Raw genomic sequence first — 18,058 nt, forward strand, 5'->3', positions numbered from 1 at the left:
GAGGGCGTTCTGCCTCTGTTTGTGTGTCGCTCTAGGCCTTTCTCCTTAGCTCTGTGGAAAGCGTGTTGTGGCTCTTCATCCCTTGCGTTCTCCCTCACTCACCTCTCTATGGTTTGGGGCAGGTTGTCTGTGTTGTGGATCTTGCAAATCCAGCAGCCAGAACACCTTTGCGCTTCCTCAAACAGGCAGCCCATGTGCTGAGCTGGGGAAGCAAGCAGAGGTTTTTGTTCGACCCAGTTGACAAAACACGGGGCATATTGATTTCTAAATCCTGATATTTAAACCTGAACAGGCATGCAGGCTGATTGCTTGTGCGAGTTTGAAAAGTGTTGGTCCCCAAAATGGCAACCGTTTGGCTTCCAATAATATAGATCTGCAAAGATCTGCGCTGTCTGGTGACTTGTTAGCGGGGCAGATTCAAGGGGACACATAAAACCCACCCACAACTCGGGGCTACTTCACTAGAAGGATTGGCCTTGCCCCCATCGTGTTCCCACTGCTTTGGTCTGCAGAACTGACTCTTTTTTCCAGAGCAGCACCATGTTTGTTCCGTGTTCCAATCTTTTAGCAAGACAGCATCTGTTCTCTGCCTTCATTCTATGATGCTTAAAAGTCTTTCATCCTGACATGTAGTCATTACACATTTTGGCTGTTTACATTCTTCCTTTTGCTAGTTTTATCATGTCTGTGGATTTTATAGCTAGTCTTTAAGTGGCATACCATATTTTTCCGTCTATAAGATGCCCCCATGTATAAGACGCCCCCTATTTTGGGGGACTCAGATTTAAGAAAATGGGGGGTGGGGGAGATGGACCCATGTATAAGACGCCCCCTAATTTTTGACATTTTAAAGGGAAAAAACCCTAGTCTTATACACGGAAAAATACGGTATGTGTTTTGCTAAATAATGAACCTGTAATATTGGAAGCTGGGGAATACGGGGTGTTAACAGGAGGCGTTGCACCTCTAGTGGGGGACACATCATGTTCCTTCTGGGGTGCTAAGTCCACCTTTGGTCCCCACCCTGTACTCTGCTCTCACCCGTGGCTCCTGGAAGCTGTCAGAAATGCAACAGCGGGTGCAATCCCGGAAATGGCTTTGACTGGCCGGCTGAACCAGGCGAGGGGAGCCGATGGGTCTCAAACCCTCGGTGAGTTAGGAACTTCCCCTCCATGTGAAGATAGGCTCCAGTGAAGGGAGCGGGCGAGACCAAGGGCAGGTCCAACGGTCAAGATGTCAATTTCGCAAAGTGGCTCACAGTAAACAACAGTAACTGGCTCAGGACCGCAATACTGTACATTGAGTACTGCCTCTCCCTATATAAAGCAACCCATTCACGAGAACGGGGCCTTCTCTGAGTGGCTCCCTGTTTGTGGAACGCTCTCCCCAGGGAGGTTCGCTTGGTCCCTTCATTATACACCTTTAGGCGCCAGGCAAAAACGCTCCTCTTCTCCCAGGCCTTTGGCTGATTAATATTCTACAGCCTTTTAAATGTGTTTGTGAGAAGGGGGAGGGCATTACTGTTTTGTTGTTTTGTTTTACTTATTTTCATGTTTTTATCCTGTATTTTTATTCTGCGACCTGCTCTGAGATCTTACGATGAAGGGCGGTATACCAATCAAATAAATAATAGAACAACACAAATGCAACTTAAACCGTTGGAATACTTAACAAATCATCAGCAAAACAGTCACTATTAACAAAAGAACTTTTTAAAAGAGCTAAACAGCAGCCACAACAAAAAAGTCGTAATATATGATTCGCAAAGCACTGCAGCACTCATAATCCGCAAAACAATGCTAACAGCATTAGCAAACCAGCAGCCGAAATCACACTAAGCCCTGCTGAATTTGTGCACTCCCATGACTCGCGACCTTCCACTTAGTTCATCACATGCACTTAATGCTCGTGGCAGCAACTCCTATCTGAAGGCTGCTAGGACTGGAGTGTGGGTGGAAAAAGCCATTGCCTTGATGGTCCTAAAGTCTCGCGCTGCCTCCAAACACAGAGATAAAACCTGGTCAGCCGGCTAGTGGACACCCATAGCCTTTCTCCTCCATGAATGTGCAATGTTGCAGTACTTTCCGGCGAGCTTTCCGCAGTGCAATAACTCTCTCTTTCCCCCCTCTCAGCACTTCCGCCATGTCGCTGCTTTACGAATGTGTGAACACAGTGATTGCAGGTAAGGAAAGACATTGCCAAGCACACCATTATTGTTTACCCCTCCTGACTTGCGTGTTTTGCACCATACCAATTTAAACTCCCTTTTTTCCGCCCTCCTTCCTCCAGTGTTGATCTCTCTCTCCTCTGGGATGCCCAACCACAGTGCCAGCATCCAGGTACAGTCCCATCTTGGTCTGTCAGCCCTCGCGGCGGCAGCTGAAATTTTGCTGGAGCGCAGAGGGCTTTCCTTGATTGCAGAGGGAGGTGGAAGGTGTCATCCTCTCTGCCACTTGCAAAAAACAAACAAACTTGTGTGTCATTTCTTTACAGCTCTGCGTTCAGAAGCTGAGGATACTGATAGAAGATTCGGACCAGAACTGTAAGTCTCGGGCCTGGGGGCGGGATTGGGGGGAGGTCCTTGGCACCAAGGGAGGGGGTACCCTTAAAATCCTGCTAAATACTACTATGAGTGAGCAGTTGCATATGACTTAGTCATTTTATGATTATGATTGATTGATTGAATTTATATACCACCCTATACCCAGAGGTCTCAGGGCAGCTCACAAAATAAAATCAAAATATGAAACCACAAAATACATAATCAAAATAAAAACAACAATCCAATAACCCGCCCCCCCAAAAAAAACCACCCACATTTAAAAAGGGCATAGGATATCAATCAAATCAACCAAAGGCCTGGTTAAAGGGAATGTTTTTGCCTGGCGCCTAAAGGTATATAATATAAGGCACCAGGCGAACATCCCTGGGGAGAGTAGGTGGGGAGCCACTGCAGAGAAGGCCCCGTTCTCGTGTTGCCTGCCTCTGGACCTCTCGAGGAGGGGGCACACGAAGGAGGGCCTCAGAAGATGATCTCAGGGTTCGGGTAGGTTCGTAAAGAAAGAGGCAGTCCTTGAGGTATTGCAGTCCTGAGCCGTTTAAGGCTTTATAGGTCATTCTCTGATTAGAGCTGTTGAAATCCACTGGGCTTTCCCAACTTGAGTCCGTTGATTTCGCGGAATCTACTCTTGAGTGCAGCTCAGCTTCCCTGGCCTCCACCGCTGCCCCTGGAAATCTTATTTGGCCTTTGTGTGTGTTTTTGTCTCCTCCTCTCCACGTAGTGAAATATCTGGGGCTGCTGGCGATGTCCAAGATCCTGAAAACCCACCCCAAATCTGTCCAGTCCCACAAGGATCTCATCCTGCAGTGCTTGGATGATAAAGACGAGTCCATCCGCCTCCGGGCCTTGGATCTTCTCTACGGGATGGTACGTTCACCTGCCGCCGCAACATCACGGAGGTCTTAACTTTTAGAAATATAGAGAGCATACCCGAAAACCCTTAGGAGCGATGCAGCAAGAACACCATCCTTGGAGGCAGGAGGGAGATCAAGCTGGGGACGGTCCATGGCTCATTGGTGCCTGCTTTGCGTTCAGAAGGTCCTGGCTCAATTTCTGACCACTCCTAGGTAGGACTGGGCAAGAGCCTCTTCTGGAACCCCAGAGAGCTGCTGCCGGTCAGTGTCAACCGTACTGAGTTAGATGGGGCCACCAGTCTTAACACTCAGCATAGGGCAGCTTCCTGCATTCCTAAAGCAAACCGTGCTTTGTGGGGTGACAGATGTTGCATCCAGAACACTCTCAAAAGCAATAGAAGGCATTCATACAGTCGTAAGTTGGAAGGGACCTGCAGCTTCATCCAGCCCAGCCCCCTGCAGTGCTGGAATCACGGCTCAAGAACCCCTGGCAGATGGCCACCCAGCCTCTGCTTAAGGGGTGATATGATAGCCATGTTCAAATATATAAAAGGATGTCACATAGAGGAGGGAGAAAGGTTGTTTTCTGCTGCTCCAGAGAAGCGGACACGGAGCAATGGATCCAAACTACAAGAAAGAAGATTCCACCTAAACATTAGGAAGAACTTCCTGACAGTAAGAGCTGTTTGACAGTGGAATTTGCTGCCAAGGAGTGTGGTGGAGTCTCCTTCTTTGGAGGTCTTTAAGCAGAGGCTTGACAACCATATGTCCGGAGTGCTCTGATGGTGTTTCCTGCTTGGCAGGGGGTTGGACTCGATGGCCCTTGTGGTCTCTTCCAACTCTATGATTCTGTGATTCTATGAAAACCCTCCAAGGAAGGAGAGTCCACCACCTTTTTACTATTGAACTTCTGAATGTTTCATTGGGTTCTCCTTTCTTGCCATCTGAATCCATTGTCTGGGGTCCTCCCCAGCAGAGCAGCAGAAGACAAGCTGTCTCCACCTTCCATTGAGATATTTGAAGGTGGCCATCTTCCCACCTCTCAGTTCTCCTCTTCTTTAGCCAAAACATTCCCAACTCCTTCAGTTGCTCCTCAAAAGGCTTGGTTTCCAGGCCCTTCATCATCTTGGTTGCCAGTGATGTGCAGATTAGGGGGACTAGGCTGTGTTCCCAGTTACCGTAATTGCTCATGTATGAAGGCCCTGGATGCTTCTGCCTGACTTAGGGATGGTCATGCATGTCAGCATGTTGGGACGTCACAACCCGATGTTCACACCCACACCCAAATCGCCCTTTCAAGCTGGCATCATTGTTCCCTGACAAAAAACTTCACTCCACTGTTGGTCACCCTCCTCTTAACACGCTCCAGCTTGTCAATATCCCCTTGAATGACTTGCCCCTTCCTCCCCACCAATCGGCCTCTATAACTTCAGGTGTCCAAGAAGAACTTGATGGAGATTGTGAAGAAGCTGATGATCCACGTGGACAAGGCAGAAGGGACAACCTACAGGGACGAGCTGCTGACCAAAATCATTGACATATGTAGCCAGTCCAATTACCAATACATCACCAATTTTGAATGGTCAGTATTTCTGTTTACCTACAGGGCTTGACACATTTCATCTAATACATGTTCCTCTATTTCATATATTACCATTTTCTTCTCATTGCTCAAGTTTCAAATCCTGCCGGCGATTTGATTATGATATTCTTCCATAAATTGCCCATCGTACTGACCTCTTATTTTCACTGTTAGTTTTGCCAGTTCTGCATAGTCCGTTAATTTTAAGAGCCGTTCTTCTTTCTCTGGACTTTTCTTTCCAGTTCTGCATGTAGAAGGTTCTGGCTGCTGTTTCTTGCATGCTTAAATAAGTTAATCATCTTCTTTGTGGCCTCTGACCCAATTATCCCTAGGAGAAAAGCTTCAGGTTGGTGGTGGTGGTGGGGAATAACCAGTTTAAATATCTTTTTCATTTCATTTTTTTTTATTACTTTGTTTTTTAAGGAAAAGACCATAGCTCATTGGTAGAGCAATCCGCCTTGCGTGCCACAGGTCTCAGGTTTTGTGTGAAGCAACTCCCGTTAGGGCTGGGAATATCCCCTGAACTGGAAACCCTGGAGAGCCGCTTTCAGTAACTGTAGACCAGGGCTTCCCAAACTTGGTTCTCCCGCTGTTTTTGGACTACAACTCCCATCATCCCTAGCCAAAGAACCAAGTTTCGGAAACCCTGCCGAAGACAGTCCTGAGCTTGAGGGACCCAATAATCTGACTCTAAGGCCCTTTCCTGTTTTCTCGTGATCCAGGTACATCAGCATCCTGGTGGAGCTGACCCGCCTGGAGGGGACCCGCCACGGCCACCTCATTGCTTCCCAGATGCTTGACGTGGCCATTCGCGTCAAGGCCATCCGCAAGTTCGCCGTCTCCCAGATGGCCATGCTGTTGGACAACGCCCACCTCCTGGCCAGCAACACCCAGCGCAACGGGATCTGCGAGGTCTTGTACGCCGCGGCCTGGATCTGCGGGGAGTTCTCTGAGTAAGTTCCCAGCTGCACGGTGGCATCTGTCAGGCAGGAGCTCCCAAGTGGGCCTGCATGATGAGAGTCAAGCCACAGGTTTCCCAGCCCTTCTCTAAGAAGGCAGTGTTCACTATGGGATGCTTGAGATGGAGGAGTGCCTCTATTGAGAAGAGGCATTCCCTCCTCAGTGGGGAATTCCTCCTCTTAGACCAGGGATGGGGAACATCTGTCAGGGCCCTCCCAGGTGTTGCTAGTCTCCAACAACCAACATGACCCATTGCCAACATCTGTAAAGACATGATGCTGGTATCACCTGTGTGGGGACGTAGTTCCTTGCCCTTGGGGCCACCACCACAAAGGCTGTCTCACGAACCACTCGCAACCGGGAGAGGGCCGAGTTCTCCCCTTGCTGCCTCTTGTGCTTTCCTCGCTTTCCCTCCTGGAAGGAGGATTTGGGACACGCCGCCTCTGAGCACCTTCTCCCCCTCCTCCTCAGGCACCTCGAGGAGCCTCACCAGACTCTCGAAGCCATGCTGCGGCCCAAGGTCACCACGCTGCCCGGCCACATCCAGGCTGTGTACGTCCAAAACATGGTGAAATTGTACGCCGCAATCCTTCAGCAGAAGGAGCAGGCCGGCGAGAAGGAGGTGGCGCAGGAGGCGACGCAAATGATGATTGAGCGGCTGCCACAGTTCGTGCAGAGTGCGGACCTCGAGGTCCAGGAAAGGGTAAGCAAAAATCCCCCCAAGATCCCTTCTCTTTTTTCTTTTTTGCACATTATCATTTTCTATCAAATTTCTAAAATTTCACAATTAGACTTCAGATTGAATAATTGGATCGATTCATAAATTGGCTTCCCATTCCCAGCTTCACAGTGTCTCTGTTCAAACCTTTTTCTTTTTTGCTCAAATTAAAGTTTTCACAATAAAATAAGGTTATGAAGTCAGAAATATCGAAAAGGAAAGAGAAAATGCAGCCCTTTTCATACCCTTTTCTACTGTAATATATCAAACTCTCATCTATTGCAGAATCCCACTAATACAGTTACTGTATAGTCCTATCTGGAATTCTGCCTGCAATTTCATTTGACTATAATACTTTTTCAAATAGTGCAAGAAAGGCCTCCATTCTTCTGTAAAAGGCTCATCTTAATATTGCTATCGGCTTTGCCATTTCTGCATAGCTTATTAATTTTAAAAACAACTCTTCCTTCGATGGAACCCTTTCTTCTATTCATTTCTATGCAAATAATATTCTAGATGTTGTTGTCACATACGTAAATAGTTTGGTCATCTTCAAAATGTCTGTCCCTATTATGCCTATAAGAAAAGCTTCTGATCTTTTGGGAATAATCTATTTAAATATCATCTTCGTTTCACTGTATATCATTTCCCAATAGCCTTTTACTTTTTCACATGTCCACCACATATGAAAGAATGACCCTTCTGTCTACTTACCGTTCCCAGCACTTATCTGGCACATTTTTATACATTTTGGCTCATTTATTTGACATTAGGTACCACCTGTGCAACATTTTAACCCTCCGGCTAAAATCAGTGTTTCCCAAACTTGGGTCTCCAGCTGTTTTCAGACTACGATTCCCACCATTCCTGACCACTGGTCCTGCTAGCTAGGAATGATGGGAGTTGTAGTCCCAAAACAGTCAGAGACCCAAGTCTGGGAAACACTGGGCTAAATCAACGAGAGTCTCTTTTTCTCTCTTAACTTTTATAAATTTCTTTCCTCTCGTCAGGCCTCTTGCATCCTCCAGCTCATGAAATACATCCACAAGCTTCAGAGCAAAGAGGTCCCCGTAGCCGAGGAAGTGATCGCTTTGTTCGCTGGGGAGCTCAACCCCGTCGCCCCCAAAGCCCAGAAGAAAGTGCCCATTCCAGAAGGGTAAGAGTCTCTCCGCCCGGGTGACGGCATTGGATCTCAGGGTTCTTCTGGGCCTGCAGCCTCACCTGCCTCCCAGCCAGTCTGAGAGGAGTGAAATCGGGGGAAGGCAGAGCAAGGGGTCTTAGAAAGGGCAAGGAGGGAGCGTGCGATTTCTGTGTTTGCAGCAGGGTCAGAACTGCCGCAGTGCACTGTGCATGGGGCTGCCTTTTAAGGTGGTCCAGAAACCTTGTTTGGTTCCAAGCGGGTGGGGGGAGTCTTTTGAACCTGGGTGCTGCATATAAACACCTCTCTGTTCCCCATCCAGCTGAGCAAAGAGGCACATTAACGGCTCAAGGAAACATCCCAGCTATGCAAAAGCGCTTCAGGAGGGTGCAGGGTAGCCCTGTGGGAGGGTCCTGAGTAGGGCTGGACAACATATCGTCCCAAACCGTTTTGAAGTCTGTATCATGATAGCAGTTTTGAAAATTTTGACCCGGCAATATACTGCAAATCATGGGGTGTGTAGCGTGCCAAGCCCTCTACATATTTCAGACATCGTGATATATTGGTATATCACAGTGTTTAGCTGGTGATATATTGTGACGTTGAAAATCAGATATCGCCCCGCCTTGGGTTTCCGCAGCCCTGAACTGGAGAAATGATAACTCAAGACTGGGTGTTGTGGTGATGGTGATGATGACAATGATTTGCCCACCCTTCACTCTAAGAACCCAAAGCAGGTTGCAGCAATTAAGAAAATTTCTCAGAACAACCTAAAATCACAGAAATAAGATGGAGTTATAGAATCGCAGACTTGGAAAAGACCACAGGTGTCATCTAGTCCACCCCCCCCCCAATGCAAGAATCTTTGCCCAACATGGGGCTTGAACCTGTGGCCCTGAGATTTAAGAGTCTATTCTGTTGACAAGAGGCTATATTAATCTAACTAGAATTAGTAACTTTTTGAGTAATCAACAGCAAGGGCAGCTTGGTAGTGATGCGGAGGCTCTCTCCTTTCCCAGCTTGGACCTTGACGCTTGGATCAACGAGCCTCCCTCTGACAGCGAGTCTGAGGACGAGAAGCCCCGGACCATTTTCCACGAGGAGGAACAGAGGCACACAAGGCACCGGCAGCCTGAAATGGATGAGGAGGAACTGAAGAGGGTAGGCTGGCTGCAGAACAGGGGTGTTGGAGCACATCATAGAGTGAAAGAACCGTAGAGTTGGAAGAGACCATGAGGGCCGTCCAGGCCAACCCCTGCAATGCAGGAATTTATTATGCCCGTCATGTAGGCATCATGCCCCTCTGGCTCACGTGAGGAGCCAGCACTTTTAAGTGGGCCCGGAAACTGATTGGCAGTCAGGCCAGGAGCAATGCAATATGCTCAAACTGTTTTGTCCCAGTGAGCAACCTGGCCACTGAATCCTGCACCAGCTGACGTTTCCAAACTCTTCAGAGGCAGCCCCACATATAACATGCTGCAGTAATCTAACCTGGAAGTTCCCAGAGCCTAGACAAGTTAGGCTGGTCCTCTCTGGATAGAGACTCAGCTTGGCCCCCAGCCAAAGCTGATGTGGAGCTGGGTGGGGTCATTTGCACTCTCCTTTTTTAAATAAATGAAGCCAAGAAAAATGTTCCAATAATCCTCAATATATTAGATTTTTAAAACCACCGCTGTGCCCCTTGTCTCTCCCTAAAGCGCCGAGAAGTCCGGAAGCAAGAACAAGCGAACAACCCGTTCTACATCAAAAGTTCTCCTTCCCCACAGAAGGTAAGCCCAGATCCTTGTCTGGTAGTCGCAAGGGACCCACTCTAGGGTGGTGGGGCCCCCCCTCTCTTAATGGCAGGGATCCTGCTGTTGCTTTTGATAAGCCACACGGGGCCAATGTTGGCACATGACATCTCTTGTTTCCCCACCTGATCTTCTTCCCTCCATCCCCACCTTGTCCAGAGGTACCAAGATAGCCCCGGCGTCGAGCATATACCTGTGGTACAAATTGACCTCTCCGTTCCTCTGAAAGTTCCTGGTAAGAGTTCTGCCAGTTTCCCAGCATTCCACACCAATGAATGGGGCCCGGTGGGTGGAGCTATGCAGATGAGCGGCCTTGATTCTCAGCGCTTCCAAATCAAGTTTTTTGTGCCCTGGTCTCTGCTTCCCACTTCAGATGCTGGGATCCTGAAAGGGCGAGTACGCCTGGCTTCCATTTCTCCAGCTGCTAAAGTTGTAACAACAACACAAAGAGGGCATGGCTGCCTTTTAAAGTCTGTTAATTTCAATGGGTCTCCTCTGAGTAAAAACATTAAGCATTGAAAGCTTCCCAATAGGGGGCTGCTTTCAGGTGTCTTCTGAAAGTTGTGTAGTTCTTAATCTCCTTGACATATGAGAGGAAGGTGTTCCACAGGGAGGGCACCACCACCAAGAAGGCCCTCTGCCTGGTTCCCTGTAACCTCACAATGAAGGAACCGCCAGAAGGCCCTCAGAGCCTGGACCTCAGTGTCTGGACTGGACGTTGAGGGTGGAGACGCTCCTTCAGGTATACTGGGTCAAGGCCATTTAGGGCTTTAAATGTCAGCACTAACACTTTGAATTGTGCTTGGAAACGCACTGGGAGCCAACGTAGGTCTTTCAGGACTGGTGTTATATGGTCCCAGACACCAGTCTGGCTGCTGCATTCTGGATTAGTTGTCATTTCCAAGTCACCTTCAAAGGTTGCTCCACGGAGAGTGCATTGCAGTAGTCCAAGCGGGACCAGAGCGTGCACCACTCTGGCGAGACAGGGAGCAGGCAGGGAGGGTCTCAGATGGAGCTGGTAGACAGCCACCCTGGGCGCAGAATTGACCATGGACAGAGGTGAGTCCAAAATGACTCCCAGGCTGTGTACCTTGGCCAGCGTTTCCTTTCAAGGCTGGTGCTCAGCCCACTGCCCCTCTTGAGAACTCGCTCTGTCCCTCCCCCCCCGCCCATCAATGCAGGCTTGCCGGTTTCTGACCAGTATGTGAAGCTGGAAGAGGAGCGTCGGCACCAGCAGAAGCTGGAGAAGGACAAGAAGAAGAAGAAGCAGAAGAAGCAGGAGAAGGAGAAGCGGGGAAAGCACCACCGGCGCCACAACTCGCTGCACACCGAGAGCGACGAGGACATTGCGCCCGCACAACATGTGGACATCATCACGGAGGAGATGCCAGAAGTAAGCCCTGGCGGGAGGGTGCGGCTGATGCACGGATCAAGGCACCCACCCTGTTCTTCCTGGTGTTCTCTGGCTGTGGGTGGATTGGGAACCAACCTGGTTACAAATCCTGATGGGTGGTAGTAGTGGTAGTAATAATAATAATAATAATAATGTTATCATTTGTACCCCACCCATCTGACTGGGTTTCTCCAGCTACTCGGGGTGGCTTACAGCACATTAAAAAATTGCAAAACATTAAAAATTGCCCAAAAAACTAGTTATGGGTATGGACCTGCTGTCTGTCAAACAGCTCTTACTGTCATGAAGTTCTTCTCAAGGTTTATTCAGAATCTTTCTTGTCACTTGAAGTCCCGCCCTCTGGAGCAGGAGCAAACAAACTTGATAACCTCCTCTCTCCGTGAAATGGCCACTGCATAGATTTTAAAGGGGGTGGGCAGGCAAGGTAACAGCAGATAAAATTCATTTTGATGGTGTAGTTTCAGGCTTGAGGTTGATAGCTAGCTGATCATAACTTTTTAGCAGGTGAGGGTGCCTGGGGTGCTCACGCTGTGCTAAATGCAGATGGGTCTGGGGGTGGGAGGGAGTGCAAAAATAGAGGGGCCGTGTTCTCCCCGCACAGTTGGAGGCAGCAGTGCTTCTGCACCCTGGTCACTGGGAATCACAGGGAGAGTTGCCGTTGTGCTCAGGTCCTGCTTGAGAGCTTCCCCTTGATGCTTCTGGTTGGCCGCTGTGAGAGCAGGTGGCTGGACTGTAGAAGGGCCCCCTTTGGCCAGAGGCAGCAGGCAAATTCTTACATTCTTAGTCTGGCAAATGAAATCCTGCTGCAGCAGTGTGCGGTGGCACAGTCATTATCTCTTGGTTCAGGGTGGTGGAAACATATTTCTGACTTCATGAAAATTCTAACTGTCGCTGTGGCAATGGAGGGTAGGTCAACAGACCCCCTTTCCCCCGCCCCTTGGAGGTCAGCACCTCTTTGACCCATTCCCTCTTCTCTTGTGGCTTTTCTCCCAGAATGCTCTGCCCAGCGACGAAGATGATAAGGACCCCAATGACCCCTACAAGGCTCTGGACATCGACCTTGACAAGTAAGGAAAAAGCTGGGCTGGCGTTCTTCTGCTTTCCTGGCTAGCGTTAAACTTCCTGATGTCAGCTGAGGCCTGTTGCTTTGCCACTCTCTGTGGGATGATGATGATAATAATAATTAATAATTTTTTATTTATACCCCACCCTTCCCAGTTCAGAAAACCGGGCTCAGGGTGGCTAACAACACATTTAAAACACTTAATTGATGCAGCAAAAAACAGCATCGGAGTGCAAGGAGCCTTTGCCTAGCCAGGCATTTTGCTGAACTACAACTCCCATCACTCCCAGCCATCGGCCATGCTTGTGGGGGCTGGTGGGAGTTGTATTTCAGCAATGCCTGGAGGGCCAAAGTTTCCCTGCTCTTGGTTGTAGTTCAGCAATATTTCATTCATTTGTTTCAGGTATTTAGGTGGAGAGATGGAGATGGCTTAGTATTCAGATTTCTAAGCCATGCGCATGAATTGTGGGTGTTTGTTTTTTTAAAAAAGAAAATCAGTACTTGAGAATGAGAACGATTCAAATATAGACCACTTGCTTGCATGGCAAGCCCTCCTTTATGTCACATGCGACCTCTGGGGTGAGCTTGGTTTGGGGTAGACACTGACCTTGTGGGCCAGATTAGACCCAGGGGTCACAGCTACCCCACCCCCAGTCTTCACCTTGTGGGCTTAGCTTTGTTTAGGGGGTGAAGCCATTGATTTGAACACTTCCATTGCGTCTTTTAAAAGGCTAGGTTTGCTCCTCAGGTTCTTCCAGCTCTTCCGTTTGTATGTTCTGTGAGGCATCACCAGAATTATTTTGCATTTCTCGCTCTCTGTCTCTTTCCCTCCTGCTTCTTCCATTCGCACAGTTGCTGTATTCTGTCGTCATGTGTATTTTATTTTATTTTTTTCCTCTCTCCCTCTCTTTCTCTCTGTCTTTCACACACAGTCTGGTTTCAGGGAAATCGGCAAGGTAAGCGCTCCCCTCTCCCTATCTCTCTCTCTCTCTCTCTCTCTCTCTCTCTCCAGTGTACGGGAAGTTGTTCTTTTTACAATTTATTAAATTTGCATACTGCCCCTTTATCCATAGATCTCAGGGCAGTTCACAACATAAAATTACAATGCAAAAACCGCAAGTTGGCTGCTCCCTTTCTGACGTCGTAAAACCCCTGCACGGCCAAAAGAGCTGCTAACCCAGCAACCCCACGCCAAATTGCGGCAGAAAAAAGAGACTCTCCGTATTTTGAGAGTCTAGGGGGGGAAATCAATTCTCTCTCTCTCTTCTGCCTGCATAGACCTAAATTTGCATGTTTGTGGCCTGGAACAAAAGAAACGTTTTTTTTAAAATCCTAGTTTTCACTAAAGCAACTTACAAAATAAAAAATATGCAGTATGCAAAACTGAAAATCCAAGAACAGCATTTATGGTGCAAAGGCCTCCTGGAATAAACCTGTTTCAGCCTTGCTGGTGCCTGCCTGATTGCTAGTGACAGGGAGTTCCATGCTCTGAATGGCGTTTGGTCGCTTGCTTGCCTGGAGCCAATCTTCCGTTCGCCATAGGCGACCAGGAAAGCAGCTGTATGCAATCCACCTCGCTGTTAACCTGTTGCAGTGCTCCTGAAACTTACTCCAGGACAGCCTTCCGCAGCCCAGGTGCCCTTCAGATGTTCTGGAATTTCCGCCATCATGACTCCCCAGCAGCCGCAGCCAGCATGGGGGCTGCTAAGAGTTGTGGTCCAGAGCCGCTGGAGGGCACCAGATGGGCAAAGACTGGTGTTGGGGAACTTCTGGTCACCCTCAGGCCATTTCAGAGGGTTCATTCAGCAACGGAGCTGCAGTCAGTCACAGCTTCCTGGGAGGGTACCTGTGTGCTATGCATGAGAGTGTGTGTGGTGTTAATTCTGGCCTTGCAATGGGCACCATATTACTGGCCCTGCTAGAATCTTGCTTTTGGGTTGGAAAACAGGAGGCTGGATCTTGAGATGGTGTTTTTTGCAGCCCGGGTTGAATTTGTATATTTATTTACCCTTCACCTGAAGATCACGGCGTAAAAATGCAAAATGAGATGCAAAGATGCAAAACGAAACACGTAGTTAAAAACAAACAAACCTCCCCTGTCCTTCCTTCCCACTAAAAAGGCCTTTGGCGGACAGCGAGAAGCTTCCGGTGCAGAGACACAGGAACGCCGACGACCTCAAGTCGCCCCAGGAGGCGGAAGTGCTCTCCACAGAGAAGAAGAGCAAGCGACCAAAGAAGAAGGAGAAGAAGCACAAAGACAAGGAGCGGGAGAAAGAGAAGAGGAAGGAGAGGGAGAGGAAGATCGAGGAGGAGGTGGAGGAGGAGCAAGAGGAAGAGGAGAAGAAGAAGGTAACACACCCACACACCTGTGCTCTTCTCAAGTCTGGCCTCTTCCGTTCAGAGCAGGGACGGGGAGCCCCGTCGAGGGTCCGGCCATTGCACTCTGATTCCCAGCACCCAAGTCTGATGGGAATTATAGTTCAGCTGCTGCATTCCAGCAGGGCTCATCAGTCGCGGGTGATAGTGGGAGTTATAGTTCAAAAGCACCCAGAAATGGGCACAGGGTTTGCTGTTTTCATACACACTTTGTGTATTGGGGTGGAGTGGTGGTGATTATTATTATTATTTGTTAGATTTAAATATGTTGTAAAAGAAAGTGCACTACAGGTAACCCACAGTCCTTTTTTGCTCCCCTTCTCTCTTGTTCCAGCAGGAAGACATGGACTTCTGGCTTTCTGACGGTCCGCCGCCTGCAGCTGCTACAGAAGCAAAGGTTAATCTCCATTGCAGAGCTCTGGAATGATGTGTGTGTGCGTGCGTGCGCATGCAAGTATTGCAAACTCAGGTATATACGTATTTTTCGCTCCGTAAGATGCACTTTATTCCTTCTAAAAAGTAAGGGGAGATGTCTGTGCATCTTACGGAGCGAATGTGTGGTCAATCACTGGCTCCCTTTCTGGCCCCGCTCCCTTGCCCAGGCCTCCATTGTTGTATGTCCTGCAGACTGAGACTGTTTGTTTCCCCAGTGACATGTGACTGGCTGATTAGATTATCTGTCTGGAAACTGTAGAAAGGGCTCCCTTTCCTTTCCTAAAGAAGCTGCAGAACTTTGAGCTGAACCGCATAAAAACATTATTTTTTCCCGCTTTGCAAAATAAGCTCAACAACTTTGAGCTGATCCTCAAAAAGGGGGGCTTTTCCCCTTTGCAAAAGAAGCTGCACAACTGTGAGCTGATCCCAAAAAAACACACCAGGGCTTTCCCCCTTTCCTCCTCTAAAAACTAGGTGTATCTTATAGAGCGAAAAAGACAGTAAGCCAGGCGTCAAAGGTCTCCTTAAACCAGTGGTTTTCAACCAGTGCACTGTGGCACCCTGGGGTGCACTGAATGTTGGTCAGGGGTGCTGCAGGCAACACTGGCCTCTGTCCCTCTTTCTTTCCTTCCTTCCTTCCTTCCCTCCCTCCCTCCCTCCCTCCCTCCCTCCCTCCTCTGATGCCCTGTTGCGTCTTCCTCCCAAAGGCTTGCATGGCTGTTCATTGCAGCAGCCCCGGCTACAGGCTCCCCAGGCAAATGGTGCCTCTGGGGCTGGCCAGGTGGTGCTTCCCAGGCGCCTGTGGGGCAGTGTGAGGAAGCACCTCTCTTTGGGGCAGACGGGCAGCTCAGAAACCAAGGGCAGCAACTGCCCAGAGGACTCCCAAGGAAAGAGGAGAGGAGGCTGAGGGAACACTCCACAAGGGAAGGCGTTCGAAAAAGGGTAAGAGGCTGCCAGCTCTGCAGGCAAGGGGGGACATAACTGGGCTCCTGAGCCTCACAGGGGTGCCGCAGAAAGAATGGAGTTGGTCAAAAAGCTGTGGACTCAAAAAGCTTGAAAACAGCTGGTTTAGGCGAAGACCTTGGGACCTGTTGCTCCCATGTTTTCTCTCCCCGTCCCCAGTTATCTCAATGATAAGACTGGGATATAAGGTATCAGGAGTATCTTAAGATCTCCTGGAGCCATGTTGTTAAGGGCCTTGTAAATTAACGCAAGAACCCTGAGCCTGGCCCGGTAAACAGGCAGCCAGTGGGCTTGGGGGAGGGATGCAAGCAGGGAGGTGCCCACAGTTTGAGGGCATGAACCATTGTAAAGTAAGACCCCTCCTTGCCCCTCTGGGAGAGCCTCCTAAATGTCCTTTAGTCCCTTGGCTTGCTTTTTGAGCATTTTCCACCGGACGTCAATGAGATAAGCTAGAACTTTTAGAAGACATCTGAAGGTGGCCCTGCGTGGGGAAGTCTTTAATATTTGATGTCTAACTGTGTTTTAATTTGTTGAAAGCTGCCTCAGAGTGGCTGGGGCAACCCAGCTAGATGGGCTTAGTATAAATAATTTCAATCTTGCCGCCTCCCTTTAGAGCCCTTCTGAGCCGAGCGTGAACCTCGCGGGGGCTGGGCAGCCAGTGGGGGCCCAGAAGGAAGTGCGAGAAGAAGAGCTGGAGGAGGAAGATGAAGGAAAGGTGAGTGGCCAAGTCCCTTTCCCTCTTGACTGCCAAAAAAGAGAGTAAGAGACCGCAGAAGGTTTGTGAGTCGGCTTCTTTCATAAGATACAGTGGTGCTTTCATAAGATACAGTGGTGCCCCGCAAGACGAAAAACTCGCTAGACGAAAGGGTTTTCCGTTTTTTGAGGTGCTTCGCAAGACAAATTTCCCTATGGGCTTGCTTCGCAAGACGAAAACATCTTGCGGGTTTGCTTCCTTTTTCTTAAAGCCGTTAATACCCGGGGAATCCGCGCTCTGCAAGATGAAAAAATCGCAAGACGAAGCAACTCGCGGAACGAATTAATTTCGTCTTGCGAGGCACCACTGTATGTCAAGGCAGCTTGCAATATGGACAACAATATAACCAATCATCCAGTCTGGACATGGAGGTCCTTCTGGCTGTTCCCTCCCTGCGAGAAGCCAAGTTACAGGGAACCAGGCAGAGGGCCTTCTCGGTGGTGGTGCCCGCCGTGTGGAACGCCCTCCCGCCAGATGTCAGGGAGATGAACAACCACACAACTTGAAAAACACCTGAAATCAGCCCCGTATAGGGACGTTTTTAATGTTCAGTGTTTTATTGTGTTTTTAATATTTTGTTGGTAGCTGCCCAGAGTGGCTGGGGAGCATATAAATAAAATGATTATCATTTGTTATTATTAATTAAAAACCACAAAGACAGCAGTAGATGCTGCTTGGTTAAGGAGAGACATCTGTAGTGTGAAGCGCCTGTCTCAAAAGCGGTTTTTGAGAGACTTTGGAAGGAGGCAGGGGCAGGCAGTTCCCTCTATGGGCAGGGAGTTGGACAGGGCAGGGCCTGGCGGAGATCGCCAAGGTTCACACCTTGGCTTTTAATGGGCGATATTGGAGGAAGGTGTCTGACCCCTGGATTTCCCCCTGGCCCAGTCGAAATCCTCCAAGCACAAGAAGAAGAAGCACAAGAAAGAAGAGAAGTCCAAGGATAAGAAGTCGAAGAAACACCAGGGCCACAGTGGAGAGGAGCTCCCTGCAGAATCGGTGCAGAACGGGACGCTGGAGGATGAACCGTTACCGGTGAGCAAGGGTCTTATAATTGCATTTTTGGGTTTTTTCCCTTGTTATTATTATTAACTTGTTTTTTATTGGTATTTTAAATGACTATTTTAGGCCATCTGGCAAACCGCTTGAAAGGTCTTTTGCAGGATTTCCCAAACTCAGGTCTCCAGCTGTTTTGGGACTACAACTCCCATCATCCCTAGCTAGCAGGACCCGTGGTTAGGATGATGGGAATTGTAGTCCCAAAACCAGCTGGAGACCCAAGTTTGGGAAACACTCCTGTATAGAGATTTCTTTTAATCATAGCCAGTGTTGGTCCTGCCCAAAGTAGACCCACTGAAATTGATAGGCATTACTAACTTGTATTCTGCCACTGTATTCTGCTCTGGTCAGACCTCACCTGGAGTACTGTGTCCAGTTCTGGGCACCACAGTTCA

At 48.9% G+C, this 18,058-nt stretch overlaps 1 protein-coding gene across 3 annotated transcripts in view; it reads left to right on the forward strand.

The window, feature by feature from the left end:
• The window catches only part of AP3D1 (adaptor related protein complex 3 subunit delta 1), a 48,554-nt gene that overhangs the window by 23,163 nt on the left and 7,333 nt on the right, over window positions 1–18,058 (forward strand). Inside the window, exons 9-26 of one of the 3 annotated variants that reach the window (XM_079960453.1) lie at window positions 2,133–2,182; window positions 2,290–2,339; window positions 2,494–2,542; window positions 3,282–3,427; window positions 4,848–4,996; window positions 5,719–5,949; window positions 6,428–6,659; window positions 7,685–7,830; window positions 8,832–8,973; window positions 9,510–9,581; window positions 9,762–9,837; window positions 10,784–10,995; window positions 12,010–12,083; window positions 13,012–13,035; window positions 14,200–14,428; window positions 14,793–14,852; window positions 16,467–16,568; window positions 17,493–17,639. In XM_079960453.1, the coding sequence (XP_079816579.1) occupies window positions 2,133–2,182; window positions 2,290–2,339; window positions 2,494–2,542; window positions 3,282–3,427; window positions 4,848–4,996; window positions 5,719–5,949; window positions 6,428–6,659; window positions 7,685–7,830; window positions 8,832–8,973; window positions 9,510–9,581; window positions 9,762–9,837; window positions 10,784–10,995; window positions 12,010–12,083; window positions 13,012–13,035; window positions 14,200–14,428; window positions 14,793–14,852; window positions 16,467–16,568; window positions 17,493–17,639 (2,191 nt within the window). Of the gene's footprint in view, window positions 1–2,132; window positions 2,183–2,289; window positions 2,340–2,493; window positions 2,543–3,281; window positions 3,428–4,847; window positions 4,997–5,718; window positions 5,950–6,427; window positions 6,660–7,684; window positions 7,831–8,831; window positions 8,974–9,509; window positions 9,582–9,761; window positions 9,838–10,783; window positions 10,996–12,009; window positions 12,084–13,011; window positions 13,036–14,199; window positions 14,429–14,790; window positions 14,853–16,466; window positions 16,569–17,492; window positions 17,640–18,058 lie in introns of all 3 variants that reach the window. The other 2 variants (XM_079960454.1, XM_079960455.1) reach the window with 2 other exon arrangements.

This window comes from Podarcis cretensis (assembly GCF_951804945.1).
Source record: "Podarcis cretensis genome assembly, chromosome: 18".
Taxonomy (NCBI): Eukaryota; Metazoa; Chordata; class Lepidosauria; order Squamata; family Lacertidae; genus Podarcis; species Podarcis cretensis.